Below are 15,337 nucleotides of genomic sequence, written 5' to 3'. Positions count from 1 at the left end.
GTCTCATTCGCATGGCCTTGTTTTCAGAAAGATTTATCATATTGAATAAACAGGGGTAGAACTCTTTTGATAAAAAGCTGAGCCACTTTTAACATGCAGAACTTTTAGGACATTTCCCCCTTATTAAGTAGGAATCATATTTGACAGGGATGTAAACAACTACTTTCCCATTTCAAGGTGTGGAACCGACCAGTGCTTTGCGCAGCCTTCACCAGTCCTTTTCTGAAGGTGTCACGCAGCCAAGGTTTCATCTGAAAGTTCTCTTCTTCTCCTACTAAAGAGACAACCAGGTTGGGAGCAGGAAGGTTCCACTTGTTAATCATGACGTCAAATATAACTCCAGGGTGGATGGCACATGGCACCTTAATAAACTGTAACCAAGAAAGGAGCATTCAGAAAAGAGGTGAGCGCCACAGGGAACTCTAGAAGTCAAGTCAAGAGCTGCTCTGCCTTTCACATGCTTTGGGCTAGCTCAAGATAGTTTACTGCCAAAAGCAGAACAGAAAATAACCCAGAAAATGGCTGGGAGATCCTTCAGTGGAGGAACAGCTGTGTCCTGTTGCTTGCTCCTACCAGAGCAGAAGGTGGAGGGCAACTTTTCCCATCCCTCCCCAAGTGTTTTCCCTTTGGTGTCCCTCCCATTGACATGAATGAGGGGAGTGGATGACTGTGCCAGCTCCAGGTCTGGAGTAGTTTTTTGCCTTTGTGGGGGGCATGTTGGGACATCCAAGGCCTCCCCTAATCTGCCCTTAGCATACCCCATTTTTAAACCAATTTCCTATGGTGTTTCACCAGCAGAATAGCACCAGTAGCTTTCTGTTATCATGTGATGGGTGGGCTTTGCCCATAGACTATGCCTGCAGAACTCCCTCTCTACCCATGGAGAAGGCAGTCCCCTGAGTAGATTCATTAGGCAGTAAAAACCCATCAGATGTAGCAGGGGTGACTACTAAGCAACTATGCATAAGATCAAGATCAAGGTGCACACCTGCTGAAAGGTAAATGTCCTGACTTAAATGTTTTTGTTTTTAGGTATGTGAATTGTTTCAAATGTGTTTTTAGAGCTTCTTCGCAGAGTTAATCCCATATCTTGAATGTTAGCTTAAAGTACAAAGATATACAAAGGATGAAAGAAATAAGATTTTTAGAGTAAAAATAGTAGAATTCCCATCTTAAAAGACCTTCATGTCCCCCCAGTGAGAGGTTTTGTGCTACCTTTCCACGTTTCTTTCCAGAAGCCATGAAGTCGATTTCTCCTGTGCAATATGGCAATTCCCTTTGAAAGGCTCCTTCTTTCTCATTATTGTGCAGTTTTGCTTGTGAGTGCTCCTTTGGGACCACTAAGGGATCATCAGCCTGACTGGCTTCCCTGAAGTAAGAAAATTAAAAGATGAGTGACTTCAATGATGGGGCTTTATAACAAAAGTGTAATGGAATTTCATCCAAAGTCATATTTTTAAAAATGTGAATGTCATCATGATGGCTCAAGTTCACTATTTTAGGAGCATTTACATGGCTATATATAAAGTGCATACATGATCTAATGCATTTTATGTTATATATGTGCATCTGAATTTGTATGTATGCATGGCTGAAGAACAAGAGACACTTTTAAACCATACTTGCTGCCTTTTTCTTAATTCTTTAAGATCGTCACAAATGAACTTACACTTTACCACTTAAGTCCATGTTATCATTTGAGATGCTTTCTCTTCTTCTAAAGGCTTGGAGAACAATATTCTGGGCAGGGGAGAGAAAAGAAGTCAAGCTATATTTAGTTTACAGCATTCTAGTTACTAATATTTCACAGTAACATTATTGAAAAAAGAAACCAGTTAAGAGGTCTCCTACGACAATCGGCTTATTGAGCAGTCATCCTGATTTGCTTACACAAAGCTTATCTGGAGGTTGTAGCCAATCTTTATTGAGTATCCATTCTAATTTGTTTGTGGGGGGATTATCCAGCAATGAGCATTCACCCTGATTTGTTTGTGAGTGTTTTTTCTTCATTTTCCCATTAGTCATGTTTATCCCACACTTTTCAGTGGATTCTCCTGTCATTTTCCACACTGATTCTTTTTCCGAAGTAGGTGTGTTGCAATTAGGGTGACAGAGCACTTCAATTTGAATTGTTCAAACCTTAATTTAAAGTATGTGCTTTAATCCCTCCTGCAAAAGAGTGATAGTCTGGAGGTACCCAGAAGAGGAGACTGCATGTTTAAAGGCAATCCTTTGCAGCTGTTGCTCAAGACAGCACTACCTCCAGCCAGAGGGAGGTGGCAAGCGAGTCACAAACAAAGCATAATAGAAACACTTTTAAAGTGGGAGTCAGAGAAAGGGAGAGAGATGACAGAATATGAAATACTGTAAATAGGACTTTTTTCAGCTGGAACTCACTGGAACTCAGTTCTGGCACCCTTCATGTGGGCACCATTATAAGAGAACAAGGGAGGTGTTCATAGTGAATTTCGGCACCTCTTTTTTCTGGAAAAATAGCACTGATTGTAAGCGGTGTGTGTATGTGTGTGTGTGCATGCTGCCAGTCCCTCGCTCAAGATCTGATGAGAGGTAATGGATTTAGTTGTCTGTTGGAGTGCTTAAGCTGTGCCCTCACTTGAGCTCCACATGCATATTTATAAATAAGCTCAAACATTACAAAATTTCCAGAAGCCACTAGTGGCCTCCTTCCAAAGAAAACCAAACCTGGGTAAGTGCTGTGCCCCTGGAACTTCTCACAGCCCAGGGAAAGAAGGGAAAGAATCATAACGATATCCTGTTTTAGACCAGAGGAACATGCATAATCTTCCAGGTTTATTTTTGTTTTATTGTGTAAGATTTTAGGAACTAGGTGTTAGAATTCCTGCTCCGTGATTACAGTCATAGGATTGTTGTCTTTCACATGATGGGTGTATGTTTTGACTCCACAGAGTGGGAAGTCACGGAGACAGGATGTTTGTGTTACTGTGTTCCATGAAGTGGGACTATTGTCCTTTGTTCTTTCACTCTTTGCTTTCTGATGCTAGAGAGAGGGGGAGCCATGTTGCAGTGCTCCATGTGTGTTTATGTGTAAATAAAGTAGATTAGCCAAAATGCTGAGTTCCTGAGGTCTGTTACACAAGCTGCAAAGACTCTGCAGATCCCTAAGTGTGCCGATGTCTGTTGGCATCGGTCGCTGTGATGTTCGGGCTGAAGATAGCATATGGAGCTCCTGAACCATCAACCAGGAGGGAGGGAACATGCCAGTTGGGCATGTGTCTCTGCCAGGGTCCTACTCGAGAGTAGGACGAGCTCCTGACACTAGGGTGTGGATAAGATGGTAGGGATAGAACTGCAATAATTTGACAGCTCTATACAGATGAGAGATACGGCACAAATTAATGGTGAATTTCATTCACAAGGTTTATTTATGATGTGGGCTGAATGACACATACAAAATAGTTTACAGAAGAAGATTGAACACATACAATACTTTGTCCAGGGAGAAGATAAATCAGCAGTACTACTTATTTATTGCAACTGGAGCCTGTAAAGTTATCTATGGCCAAATACTAGACTGATATTTCCTAGTGCACATACATGGTTCTGCAACGAATTTTCACAGTATTTGGTTTTGGATCGCAAATTGGCCTTGGAAGGAGCTGGCTTTTGTTGCTGACAGTACTGTTGCTCTTTTTTCTTTTTTTAATGTCTCTTTGGGGGCCTGCCATTTCTTCAGCCTGTATTTACACAATGATGTGACTAAGCTTCAGTGAAGGCCATCTGATTCAAATCAAAACAAATGAACACGGTGAGGGAAGAGCCAGAAGAGGAAGGAAACCTTCCCAGAAGACAAGAACGAAAGTGATCCACAGCAAATGGCCCTGTGTCAGCTGTAGAAATTAGCTTGTTTATCCTGTTGAGTAAACATATTCATGCTGACTAAGCATGGCAAGGGGGGGGGGTCAAAATGGTTTCTGTTGGCCCTGTTCTTCTGTGCACATCCATAACAGCTTCTGAACATAGCACTCACACATTCAAAGTACACACAAGGTACAGATTGGAAGTACCAATCTGTTGTATGTTGTATATGTTGTATATGTGTAAATATGTTATATATGTGTAAATTCCAGCCAGAGATTACCATGAATGTACATAAGAACATGGATCATGCCAATGCCCCATCTAGTCTAGCATTCTGCTCTCACAGTGGCCAATCAGATGCTTCTGAAAGCCAGCAAGCAGGATTTGAACACAAGAGCACTCTTCTCTCCTGTGGCAAATTGGTATTCAGAATCATTACTGCCTCCAGCCCTCATGCCTGGTAGCTATCAATAGCCTTCTCCTCCTATATAGAAGGGTGTACTTTCAGATACAATCCCAACACTACCCTCATGTCTTCATGCGTAACCAGCATATCTCTGTTGCCTGAACAGGGCTGCTTTTGTCATTATTGTATCCCTCTTCTTTAACAAAATAAGCTAAAAGTAGAAATGGTTAGAATAATATCATCTTTCTTTTTCTTTCCTCATGAACAGCTTAAAAATAGTATCTATATGTTTGCCCCCAAAATTTCCTGTCCTCTTTAAAAAAAAGTAGAAAATGCTCAGGCATATTTTCTTTTACTTGAGCACGGAATGCGGTGAACTTAATTTAGCAGCTTTTGGTTAATTCTCAGGGATTCAGGTAGGCCTGTGTTAATCCGAAAGACATATTAAGCACCACCCTGAAACATGATTCTGTTCCAGAGCAAGAGATTAACCATTACAAGTTGTGTTGGTATCAACATGTGATAATATTGTGAAATGAAAATAATTGGTATTGTTGAGGAGGAAGATTGGTGGAGAAAGATGACTGCTGCTGTGCTGTAATAAACCCCTGAAATAAAAAACAACAGGAGCAAGTGCTCCTGTCAAACTAACAGTGATGTCCATAGATCCTTGGGAGAGGCCATTTTGTCTGCCCCACAAACATCTGATGCTCATGTGGTGGTAACTCAAGATGGAGCCTTCTCTGTGGTTGCTCTAAATGTCTGGGGTCTCTTACCAAGAGGGGTCCAACTAGCCACATCTCTGATGACTTTCTGCCAGCAGCTTTGAACCATAAACTGATTTGTAAGTATGTTGTAATTTGTTTTTGATTTTTTTAGTGATGCTCTACCTGATTTGTGTTTGTTATATTTATTGCTGTGTCATTGTATGTATATTGTTGCTGTTAGCCACCCTGAACATCACTTGGTGGGAAAGATAAGATACAAATTTAACATGTTTGATAAATAACAAGCGAACAGTAATTGCAAATGACTCACGGATGCAAATGGCGGGGTAGGTTGTTGTGGCTCCCTTTGAAGGAACCAGTCTTATTTTCGGTAATGATGCAAAACACATTGACATCCAGTTCATCCCATTTATTTCCATTTTCTAATTGTCACTGTTTTGCAAGAGGGATCCAAGAGCATTCCAAAACCTGGCTTCTCCAATTAAATTGGATTAAAGGGCTCTGCCACCCTAGTGCAACAAATCCCCATCGAAAAAGAAACAGGATTTTTCACAGTTTGGAAACTGATGGGAAAATGTACTGGAAAGTGTGGGATGAATGAATGAGTAATGACAACTCCCCAGGAGCAGATCAGGGCAAATGCACAATCAGTGTTATATAACTGCCTCACAAACAAATCAGAATGCCAGAGAGAGGGAGAGAGAGATGTCATCAAGAAAGGCCTGAATGCAAAATAAGAATAAGAATATTTGCAGCTTTTCTCAGTACAACCCTTGTCAGGAAGCACTGTGGCACTGCTCGCTTTCCACACTCTTATGGGCAACCAAGTTTTGGGCAGCCTAATGATAGTCCCATTCCGCCTTTCATGGCTTCTAATTTCTGCTGCTCTGAACCCCGCAATCACTCCATATTTCTGTGTTTTGAACCTCATAATCACCCCCATCTTTCTGTGTTCTGTACCACTAGGACTGAGCCTAGCTCACAATACCCAGTTCCTTTGCTTTTCCACGTATGAGTTTATCCACTACTGCCATGGTCAGTTCCCCCTGTTCCTGTGCCTTGCAGTCCGTTCCCCTCCTCCTCCCTCCCCTTCCCACTTCAGTGTACAGCAGCATTCAGAAACAACCACCAGGTGGCATCTTAGAGCAGCACTTAGGAAGGTGTAGGCAGCACTTTAGTTACAGGTGTACTACGCTACACCTGTACCACGTTATCTTCTCTCTCTCTCCCCCCCCCCCCCCGATTTATTCTGCCCAGGAACTAAAATGCTTCATTGGCTCAAAATGTAGGAGCACTGGGGCTGTGAACTGATTACAGAATTTTAATTGGTTAATTGTCTGCTTTTCATTTTTAGTTAATTGACTGCTGGCTGTCAAAACCTCAATATAGATGCCTTTTTTAGATACTGAAGGAAGTGCGAGATAAATTACAATTTAATACACGAGAGCTGCCTCCGCTGGCTAGAAGAAAGATCGTCTTTAAGCAAGAGCATCTCCTGGGTTGCAGAACTCCCTTACAAATGAATTACAAATGGCCCTGACAGTACAAGCCTTCAAAGAGGCCTTTAAAAAGTATATATTTGGGTTGCCTTTTCCTTGGTGCCTCTATTTTATCAAGCTGCTGAACTATTTTTAACTGGATTGCACTCAGTTTTATGGAGTGCTTTTGCCTCTGTTTTTTAAACTGCCGTTATATACATTGGGGGGGGCATTGAGGGGCTACAAAAATCATTTGGGCATCACATTGGGGTACCACAGCACAGGGATGGGGGTGTCTGTGTCTCGTGCAGAAGGCCCTGGGTTCTATTTCAGGAAGCACTGGGAGTGTTGGCTGCCTGACATTCTTGAGAGTCGCTACCAGTCAGTATAAGAAATTCTAAACTAAATGGATCAATAGTCAATATAAGGGAGCTTTCCGTTTTCCTATGTACATATGGGAACATTTTTGTGGGGGGGGGGCGATATTAAAACGTTCATTTTTATTTAAAATGAGCAGATCTTGGGTCTTGGATGGTCACACAATATTTTGGCGTCCCTGTGTCACAACAGGAAGCAGTCAGCAAAATAATAGTAATATTAACAGTATCACAGCAGACAACCTAAGGGATCAGTCTATTAAAAAATCTTATTATTATTTTTTAAAAGCACTAAAAATAATAATTTGACAACACAGCTGGAGACCTATAGCAGCAGCCCCAAAAATATTTTTTTTAAAAAAAGTGACACATTTCGGGGAGTGACTGGGGAGCACAACAAACGAATTGGAGGGCCATACACAGGCATAAGTTGTTGTTAGCTACCCCAGTTCAAAGAGATGCTACCTTCCTTTACTAGCTTTTCTGCTCTCCAGAATGCACAGCATGCCTTACAATGAGCATCTCAAAGATGCCTGTGGCTGAAGGGGCTGGAAATCAATATGGGAAGAAGAGGCCTGTGTTGTGAGACTGTTCTGCACACTGGAAAATCAAGAATATTTAACCCCCCCTCCCAAAAAACCCCCAACACCTTCATGTATTTTTCCTTTAAGTATCCTATATGCAACCGCAGTAATCTCCTGATTCAAGGAACAGCTTCAGTCACGTTACCTTTTTAAAAGAGCAGTGTATTTATAGTGATCACACTGCCCTAGATACCTAAAGGTTCATCCATTTCCTTTTATAGGAAGTGTGTGCTAATTAATGGGAAGGAAAACTCGAATATCCCTGGGAAGAATGAGGCCACCCAAGTATGCTATGGTACTAAAACGCAGTAGGCTACTAACTATCGCAAACTAGTCTGACGTGTTAACCTCCGTCGGAAAAACAAAGTAGCCAGTGCCGCCTACACATCAGGGCATGACTCAACATAACCTAGACCCACTGGTAACCTCAGTAGGTGAATCAGTTTTCATGTGATCTGCTTATTATAATCTCTGAAGAGATACTTGGGAGTAACTGCGTTCGTGGCCTCCCCGAGCTCTTTCAATGCCTTTTGCATTTACCACAGGCAGTTCAGAGGCAACTCTGCTATTAAGGCTTTCTAATCTAGGTTGCCACTTAGCTAGTTTCTGACTACTGAAGTAATTGGCTTCCTTCACTTCTATACTTTTTAATCTATCACTACAGGCAGTGCTATTTTTCTAGAAAAAGAGGTGCCATGAACGCCTCCTTTGTTCTCTTAGAGTGGCCATGGCGCCCACCTAAGAGGTTCCGGAACTGAGTTCCAGGTGAAAAAAAGCCCTGACTACAGGGAATATTTTAATTTAAACATTTCAAATGTTCTCTGACTAGATCAAGATTTTCAAGGTTCTGGGCAAACAGTGCCCTCCTCCTTTATTTGTCTGCAGGTCCTCACCTCCATTGGTATCCCTGTTTTAATTTCCCACAAATCCCCTGAGGTAGCAACACTCTAGGGCATTCTGGGAAATCAAAATGGCTGCGAGATCGAGCTGTTGGACATTGCTTGAAGCACCAGGCACCAGTGATGAGCCCTGCCAGAGTTCTAGGGCCCCAGCAGGATGCCAGATGCTGATGCCAGCCCAGACCCTTTGAGTAAAGGTGACAATCCTGTGCCTGGCCACACTGTGTCATTTCTGGCTATGATTCACCCAGGCAAACAGTAATTGGACCTCGTGAAGCACTGCTTCCCTGTATAGCCATTTGTTTTCCACTGAAAGAAATAAAACATTCCATACCTGCCAAGTGCCCTGGAAAAAATGGGGCATCCCATTTTTTCATGCAAGATCTCAGTGGCCATTTTTGGGGCCGTGATCTCACATGCTTTTGTGCTGTGCTCTAGCCCCCAAAAAGCACTTTTTGGGAGCTGGAGTGCAGCATGGGTCACGTGAATTGCCCATGAATGCATCCCGGAAGGCGTGCATTCTGGATTCAGATAAAAAATAAATGCATGTTATGATATTCTCCCATTCCATTTCTGATGACAACCATCTTGGATGGAAATTTTATGTTTTGTTAAATATCCGAACGTGATGGCCTTATCTTGGCCTGGCCATTACCTTGCACCTCATTCCTTCTGAGCTGCTTTCATACTAATTTTGAATACATTTACCACAGATTCCTTGCTTTTTAATATTAATTTTCAGCTTTGGCCAATGAGAGGGGAAGAACCTGACTCTTCACATCCTGGCTTAAGTCAGTGTCACATAAATGTTTCAAGGTTTCCTCCAGCTCTTTAAAGTCACATAAATGCAACAGATGTGTACAGGTGCACACAAGCCCATAGCAATGACCATGTGAGGGGCAGCACACTTGTAAGTAGCATGCACAAACCCTGGCCCTGAGCCTGACTCAGAGACCTAAGGCCTCTGTTTTGAATGGTCTGGCAGGCTAAAGGCTGGTGTGGCTTCGTTGAACCACTTTTCAAAACCTCTTTCTAAGAAATACTTCACAACGAATGCAGAAGGGATCCAGTTGAGTCATGGTGGCTGCCTGAATGATCCTGTGCTTTGTTAGCTGCCCATGGAGGAAATAAATTGTCTGCGATTGTTTGGCTTTGGCTGCTGGAATGGGAGTGTGCTGCCAATTAGTTCATAAGCTCTAACTGGGGTAGGAATTTCTCTGGCATGCCAACACAGGCACAAAGCCTTTTCTCACCTCCATCCCCCGCCCCAACCCGCAGCACCACGACAAAGGAAGCTGCCTTCCCCAATTGTTTTTAGGCAGCTAAACCTACCAGCTGCTCTGTCGTTTTCAAGGGGTCTCAGGAACCAATATGGCTGCTCGTTCTTGCTCTCCCATAATGCCTCAGGCACCAAGACTAGGCCCACTTGACAGCTTCACTGAACTGTCTCACTGCTGACTTCCTTGGACCTATTTTGGGCAAGGGTTTTGCATGCAGATTCCCAGCATTTCCAGGGAAAACCCCTGGTCTGAAATTCTTATCAGCTGCTGTCAGTCAACGCAAACAATACTGAGCAGGATGAAGAACTTTCCTAGTAGACAAAGGAATGCTGGGCCAGACAGGCCAATGATCTGAATTGGCATAAGGCAGTTCCTTACGTTCCTATCTCTGCTATGATATTCCCCTCCATATTCCTGAATAGGGATGGTGATAAATAGGCACAGCCTGGCAAGGACTCAATGACTTTTCTGTTTATAGAATTGGCTGTTGGGCAAATGCACAGACATTATCCCTTCTAAGGTTTTCTTTTCATTTAGCTCACGTTGGCATGCAGTATAAACATACAGATGCAAATAAAAACCCACTTGGCCTCTTCATTTCTCAAAGTGTCACACGGCAAAGAATAGCTGGAGATATTTGACTATTGTTATTTCTGTGAGTTGGCCCAAATTTGCTTACATGCTCTCATGAAGCTGACACACGGGGATGAAAGAGGCATATGGAAATGGGAGTGGTTGGAGTCAAGGAAAAGTGGGAATGAAACAGGGGAGGAGGGGTTCAGGGCTAGCCAACCCATTAGGCCCACTGAGACAGTTGCCTCAGGTGACAGGGTGGGGACAGCTGTGAGGAGCAGCAGATCTGGAAAAAGAGGAGTGTTCTTACATGCATTGGCTGCCTTTGCCATTCTCCTTTCACCTGTGGATAGGAGCTGCCGTCACCATCCCAGTCACCCCCTGAGAAGGAAAGCCCTCTGCCACTCAGAAACAGCTGCCCACCCACTGAGACTCAACTCCTCCTCCTCCTCCTCGGCCCTGAAGGCTCCTGAGGAGCATACCTTTCTGCCCCAACCTGCTCCTTTCTGGCCATTTTTCTCCTCCTCTGCCTTCAGCACACTGGGGCCTCCCTGGGTTATCTCCAGTCCCCTCAGGTGGTGGTGGTAGAGGAGAAGGTCAGGGCACCATTTTGCTTCATGCAACAAAATGTCTTGGGCCAGGTTTGAGGGTGTGTGTACCCATCTGAAGCTGGGAACAGGTGACCTATGAAGCCTACAGCCAAGATCTGTATAGTTAAATGAGAAACACCAACACAGTGGTCTTTGGATGTCCAGTGTTTTCATTCCTGTCCTTTCTTTCTGATATCCTCTCCCCCCCCCCCCCCGGTTTACCCTACCCATCGCTCTTCAGCTTAGGGTCCTGCCTCTTTCATACACCTTTTTCTTTTCAGCCAGAGTGGGGGCTGACTTCCCTGCCATTTTCCTGAGGAAAATTACTCTTCTCACACCTGTTATTTGCCCCACAAGGAAAGAGATAGGCAAATGTGCAGAGATTTTCCAGAGAATACTTATCGGTTTTATATTGTTCCTCTTATTACTTATGGAATGGTAGCTCAATCACCCATTATTTCAGCAAACTTCAGCCAATGAACAGCACTTTACATTTTTTCATGAAACTTACATCTCATCTTTCCTCCACGAAGGTGCTCTGGGTAGCATACACATAGAATTATCCCACCGGTCCTATGAGGTAGGCTAGCTTAAGGGACAGAACACCAGGTTTACTTTAGGCCTGTGCAAGCATTTGAGCCCCAAACTTTCCAGTCCTACGTTCTATGCAACATTGTTCATGTTGAATTCTTACCACTGATGCAATAAGTGTAAGCACGATAATTCTGCTCTGACTTTCTTTACTTCTGTATAGTTTCTCTTGAAGGTCTGTGTTTGCACAGTTGATGAAAAACTAGTTGGTTTTTTTTTTTCTTTTGTAAAACAGCAACTATATTCTGCTTATTTATGGATGTGTATTCAATTTCACATGCAGGTTTAGGGAGGAAGTGTATACAAATGTGTAGACCTCTTTTGCATGAAGCAGAAAGGCTTTGTGCTTTAAATTGACAGCCCTTGCTGAGTTAGCTTCATCTGCTTTGTTTTTAAAATTGAGCAAAACAGCTGAAATCTGAGTCCCTTTGCACACCACTCCTTGCAACCAAGATTGGTTTAGCTGCCATTTGCTTCCTTCTGTTTTGTACAACTGCTTAAGCTCACAGCTAATCTTCAGCTGCAGAAGGAGCCCAGCTCTCCTTCTTATAAGCACCTCACACTTTTCCTGTGGTGATGTCAAGAAATTAACTGCATAGAAAATTGACCCTCCAATTGCTTATACCAAAATTTAACAAGTACAGCTTTTGCTAGGGTTCATCTCCATGGGGTGGGGTGTAAATGATCCAAGTCACAGACTTGGAGGAGCTTTCCTGATCTGAGATTACCATGCTACAATTAAAGTATCCCAAATAGATCTTATTTCAACTTAATAGGAGCCCCTCAAGGAAGCCTCTCTAAGCTACCAATTCCATTTGCAGACTGCTCTTATAGTAGGAAACCCTTCTTTATGTTCATTCTAATGTACATCCCTGCAGTTCAAAATCATTCCCTCTCCCTATCCTCGGGTAATGAGGTTTATTATTTCTTCATTCTCATCTCACGTAATGTGTTCAGTTCTGGGCACCATACTTTAGCATGTAGACAAACAGGAAGGTGTTCAGAGGAAGGGGGGAAAGGCAGTCAGTGAAATGGAAAACAAGATTGGAAGGAAGTGGGAAAGTGGGCAAATTCAACCTGGAAAAGAGAAGGCAGAGCAATTGAGGAGGCAACTGTCACAGAGAATGGGGGTAAATTCATTCCCCAACCAACCAACCAACCAACCAACCAAGAAGTTGTTAAAATTAAAACAAATCTGGCTGTTGAGAACTATTACTGGCACAAACACACATATTTGTTGTTGAATATATTTTGCTATGGCGACCTGCGACAAGTATTTTATCTATTATGCAGCTGGCTGTAGTATGTTCGTAGCGTGTAAATGTAGAGTATGCTACTGTGAAACTCTGAAATGGTAGAGATGGTCAACAAACATGAGCGAATGTTGTCAGTTCCTTTCCCATATGTATCTGTTCAATGTCCAAAGTGATATTAAGTAAATACTGACAATAATGACCATTAAGTGACAGGCCACATTCACTGGTTTATCTCTGCATTTCTAGGAATTCATCAGATGTCTGCTGCTTTGTAGCATTCTGTGCTGATGTTTGACAACCTCCATCATTTTGGGCATTCACTGAAATATGCACACAAGATGACCAAATATCTAATCACCTTCAGTGCCGGCAGAAATGGGCTTAAATCTATAGTAGCCTGTACATTTAAAACATTCAGTTGTCTTACCTGCTGACAATCTTTTGGGGTGGACATGATTCAGTACTTGCAATGCTGAAGCTGCTTCAGGTAGTTAAGGCATTATTGCTTTCCCCCTTCTCTTGTGGAGGCAGCTGTTTCTGTTTTAACCAAAGCAGCCTTCCAAGTGACCCTACCCATTTTAAAAAAAAATATTTTTTTTAAACGACAGCCACCTAACACCAACATAAGCACCTGCTGGAAAAGGAAACCAAGCACTGCTTCCAGGGTATGGGTAGGAGTAACCCAGTCAAATAAATGTATATCCAAATAATAGGGAAATATTTCTGTTGCAGTGACTAAAGCAGTTATGGGGCATATGACCATCAAAACCTGGCTACACACACACACACACACACACACACACACCCCATACAAACCTGAAAACACTTCACACAACTTCAAAGCAATTTCACAGAGAAGATAAGAACATCTGGGCCTCTTGTGCCCTGACCCAGCAAATATAGTTCTCTCTGAATAATTATGTTATGTTATGTTATGTTATGTTATAAAAATAGTTGGATTATTACCTTTCTGGAGAGGGAACATTTACCATGATCAGCCCTAGTGGATAGGCAAAATGCAGTATTTTGCTTACTTTTTCTTTCAGAAGCCATAACTCTGCCACATCTCCTGAAGCAACCTTGAATCCATGCAGACATTCTGAGGTGACAGATAGGTAGCCGTGTTGGTCTGCCATAGTCAAAATAAAAAAGTTCCTTCCAGTAGCACCTTAAAGACCAACTAAGTTAGTTCTTGGTATGAGCTTTCGTGTGCATGCACACTTCTTCAGATACACTGAAACAGAAGTTGCCAGATCCTTCTATATAGTGAGAAGGTGGGGAGGGGTATTACTCAGAAGGGTGTGGTGGGAATGGGTGATTGGCAGATAGCTGAGATGAGCCTGTAGACGACTCTTGACGACTGCAATAGGATCACAAAACAGAGAAACCAGTAGGAGAACACTTCAATCTCCCAGGACATTCTATACAAGATCTCAAAGTAGCTGTTTTACTACAAAGGAATTTCAGAAATAGACTGGAAAGAGAAGCTGCTGAATTGCAACTCATTACCAAACTTAAAACCATGGAGAGACCTGGTCTGAACAAAGACATTGGATTCTTATCTCATTATACATGACAAAGCCATTTTTCACCTTCTCACCCCTTGCCTTTTCCTGTAAGACCTATTGCAGTCGTTAAGAGTCGTCTACAGGCTCATCTCAGCTATCTGCCAGTCACCCATTCCCACCACCCTTCTGAGTAATACCCCTCCCCACCTTCTCACTATATAGAAGGATCTAGCAACTTCTGTTTCAGTGTATCTGAAGAAGTGTGCATGCACACGAAAGCTCATACCAAGAACTAACTTAGTTGGTCTTTAAGGTGCTACTGGAAGGAACTTTTTTATTCTGAGGTGAGTTCTCCCACCACAGAATAACTTGGTTAGATGTATCATTTTGATGAGGAAACTTTTTTTTATAGCACATCTCACAGAGAAGGCAAAAGTGGTTATCTGTACCATTTTCAATTGTATAATATTGATGCTGTGTTGTCTGGATACAGGCATAAGCCTTAGTGGGAAAACAATGTTTTGCCATTGACTTTAGTAGAGAGCAGACCATTCTCACTAGATTAAGATCTGTATCATAAATGTAATAAACATTTCAGCTGTCATATTTCTAAATATTTCAATTGCTCTTACTTAGACAATCTATGACTGTTTTCTTTTCTGTTTTAACAATCTTGTGTATTTTGTATTACAGTGGTACCTCGGGTTAAGAATTTAATTCGTTCCGGAGGTCTGTTCTTAACCTGAAACTGTTCTTAACCTGAAGCACCACTTTAGCTAATGGGGCCTGCTGCTGCCGCTGCGCCGCCGCTGCGCGATTTCTGTTCTCATCCTGAAGCAAAGTTCTTAACCCGAAGTAATATTTCCAGGTTAGTGGAGTCTGTAACCTGAAGCGTATGTAACCCGAGGTACCACTGTATGTCATTTTTTATTTGTGGCTAAAGGTAAAGGTACACCTGACCGTTAGGTCCAGTCGTGGATGACTCTGGGGTTGCACGCTCATCTTGCTCTGTAGGCTGAGGGAGCAGGTGTTTGTCTGCAGACAGCTTCTGGGTCATGTGGTCAGCATGACTAAGCCACTTCTGGTGAAACCAGAGCAGTGCACGGAAACACCGTTTACCTTCCCGCCGGAGTGGTATCTATTTATCTACTTGCACTTTGACGTGCTTTCAAACTGCTAGGTTGGCAGGAGCAGGGACCGAGCAACGGGAGCTCACCCCGTCGCGGG

At 42.8% G+C, this 15,337-nt stretch overlaps 2 protein-coding genes across 2 annotated transcripts in view; one reads left to right on the top strand and one right to left on the bottom strand.

Annotated features, from left to right (window-relative positions):
- The window catches only part of TRPM5 (transient receptor potential cation channel subfamily M member 5), a 44,894-nt gene extending 31,780 nt beyond the window's left edge, over positions 1-13,114 (bottom strand). The window contains exons 1-4 of the mRNA XM_083499223.1: positions 13,030-13,114; positions 1,670-1,740; positions 1,216-1,369; positions 191-371 (exon numbers count right to left, since the gene is read on the bottom strand). Of these exons, the coding sequence (XP_083355349.1) occupies positions 191-371; positions 1,216-1,369; positions 1,670-1,740; positions 13,030-13,056 (433 nt within the window). The 5' untranslated portion in view covers positions 13,057-13,114. The remainder of the gene's footprint in view (positions 1-190; positions 372-1,215; positions 1,370-1,669; positions 1,741-13,029) is intronic.
- A 534-nt stretch (positions 13,115-13,648) lies between these two features.
- Positions 13,649-15,337, top strand: part of KCNQ1 (potassium voltage-gated channel subfamily Q member 1) — a 322,417-nt gene continuing 320,728 nt past the window's right edge. Inside the window, exon 1 of the mRNA XM_083462722.1 lies at positions 13,649-13,706. The gene's annotated coding sequence lies outside the window, so the exon portion shown is untranslated. The remainder of the gene's footprint in view (positions 13,707-15,337) is intronic.

Source organism: Podarcis liolepis (assembly GCF_965112155.1).
Source record: "Podarcis liolepis genome assembly, chromosome: 1".
In the NCBI taxonomy this organism is placed as follows: domain Eukaryota; kingdom Metazoa; phylum Chordata; class Lepidosauria; order Squamata; family Lacertidae; genus Podarcis; species Podarcis liolepis.
The sequence above is the reverse complement of the archived record's forward strand: the minus strand, read 5'-3'. Positions and strand labels throughout refer to the sequence as shown.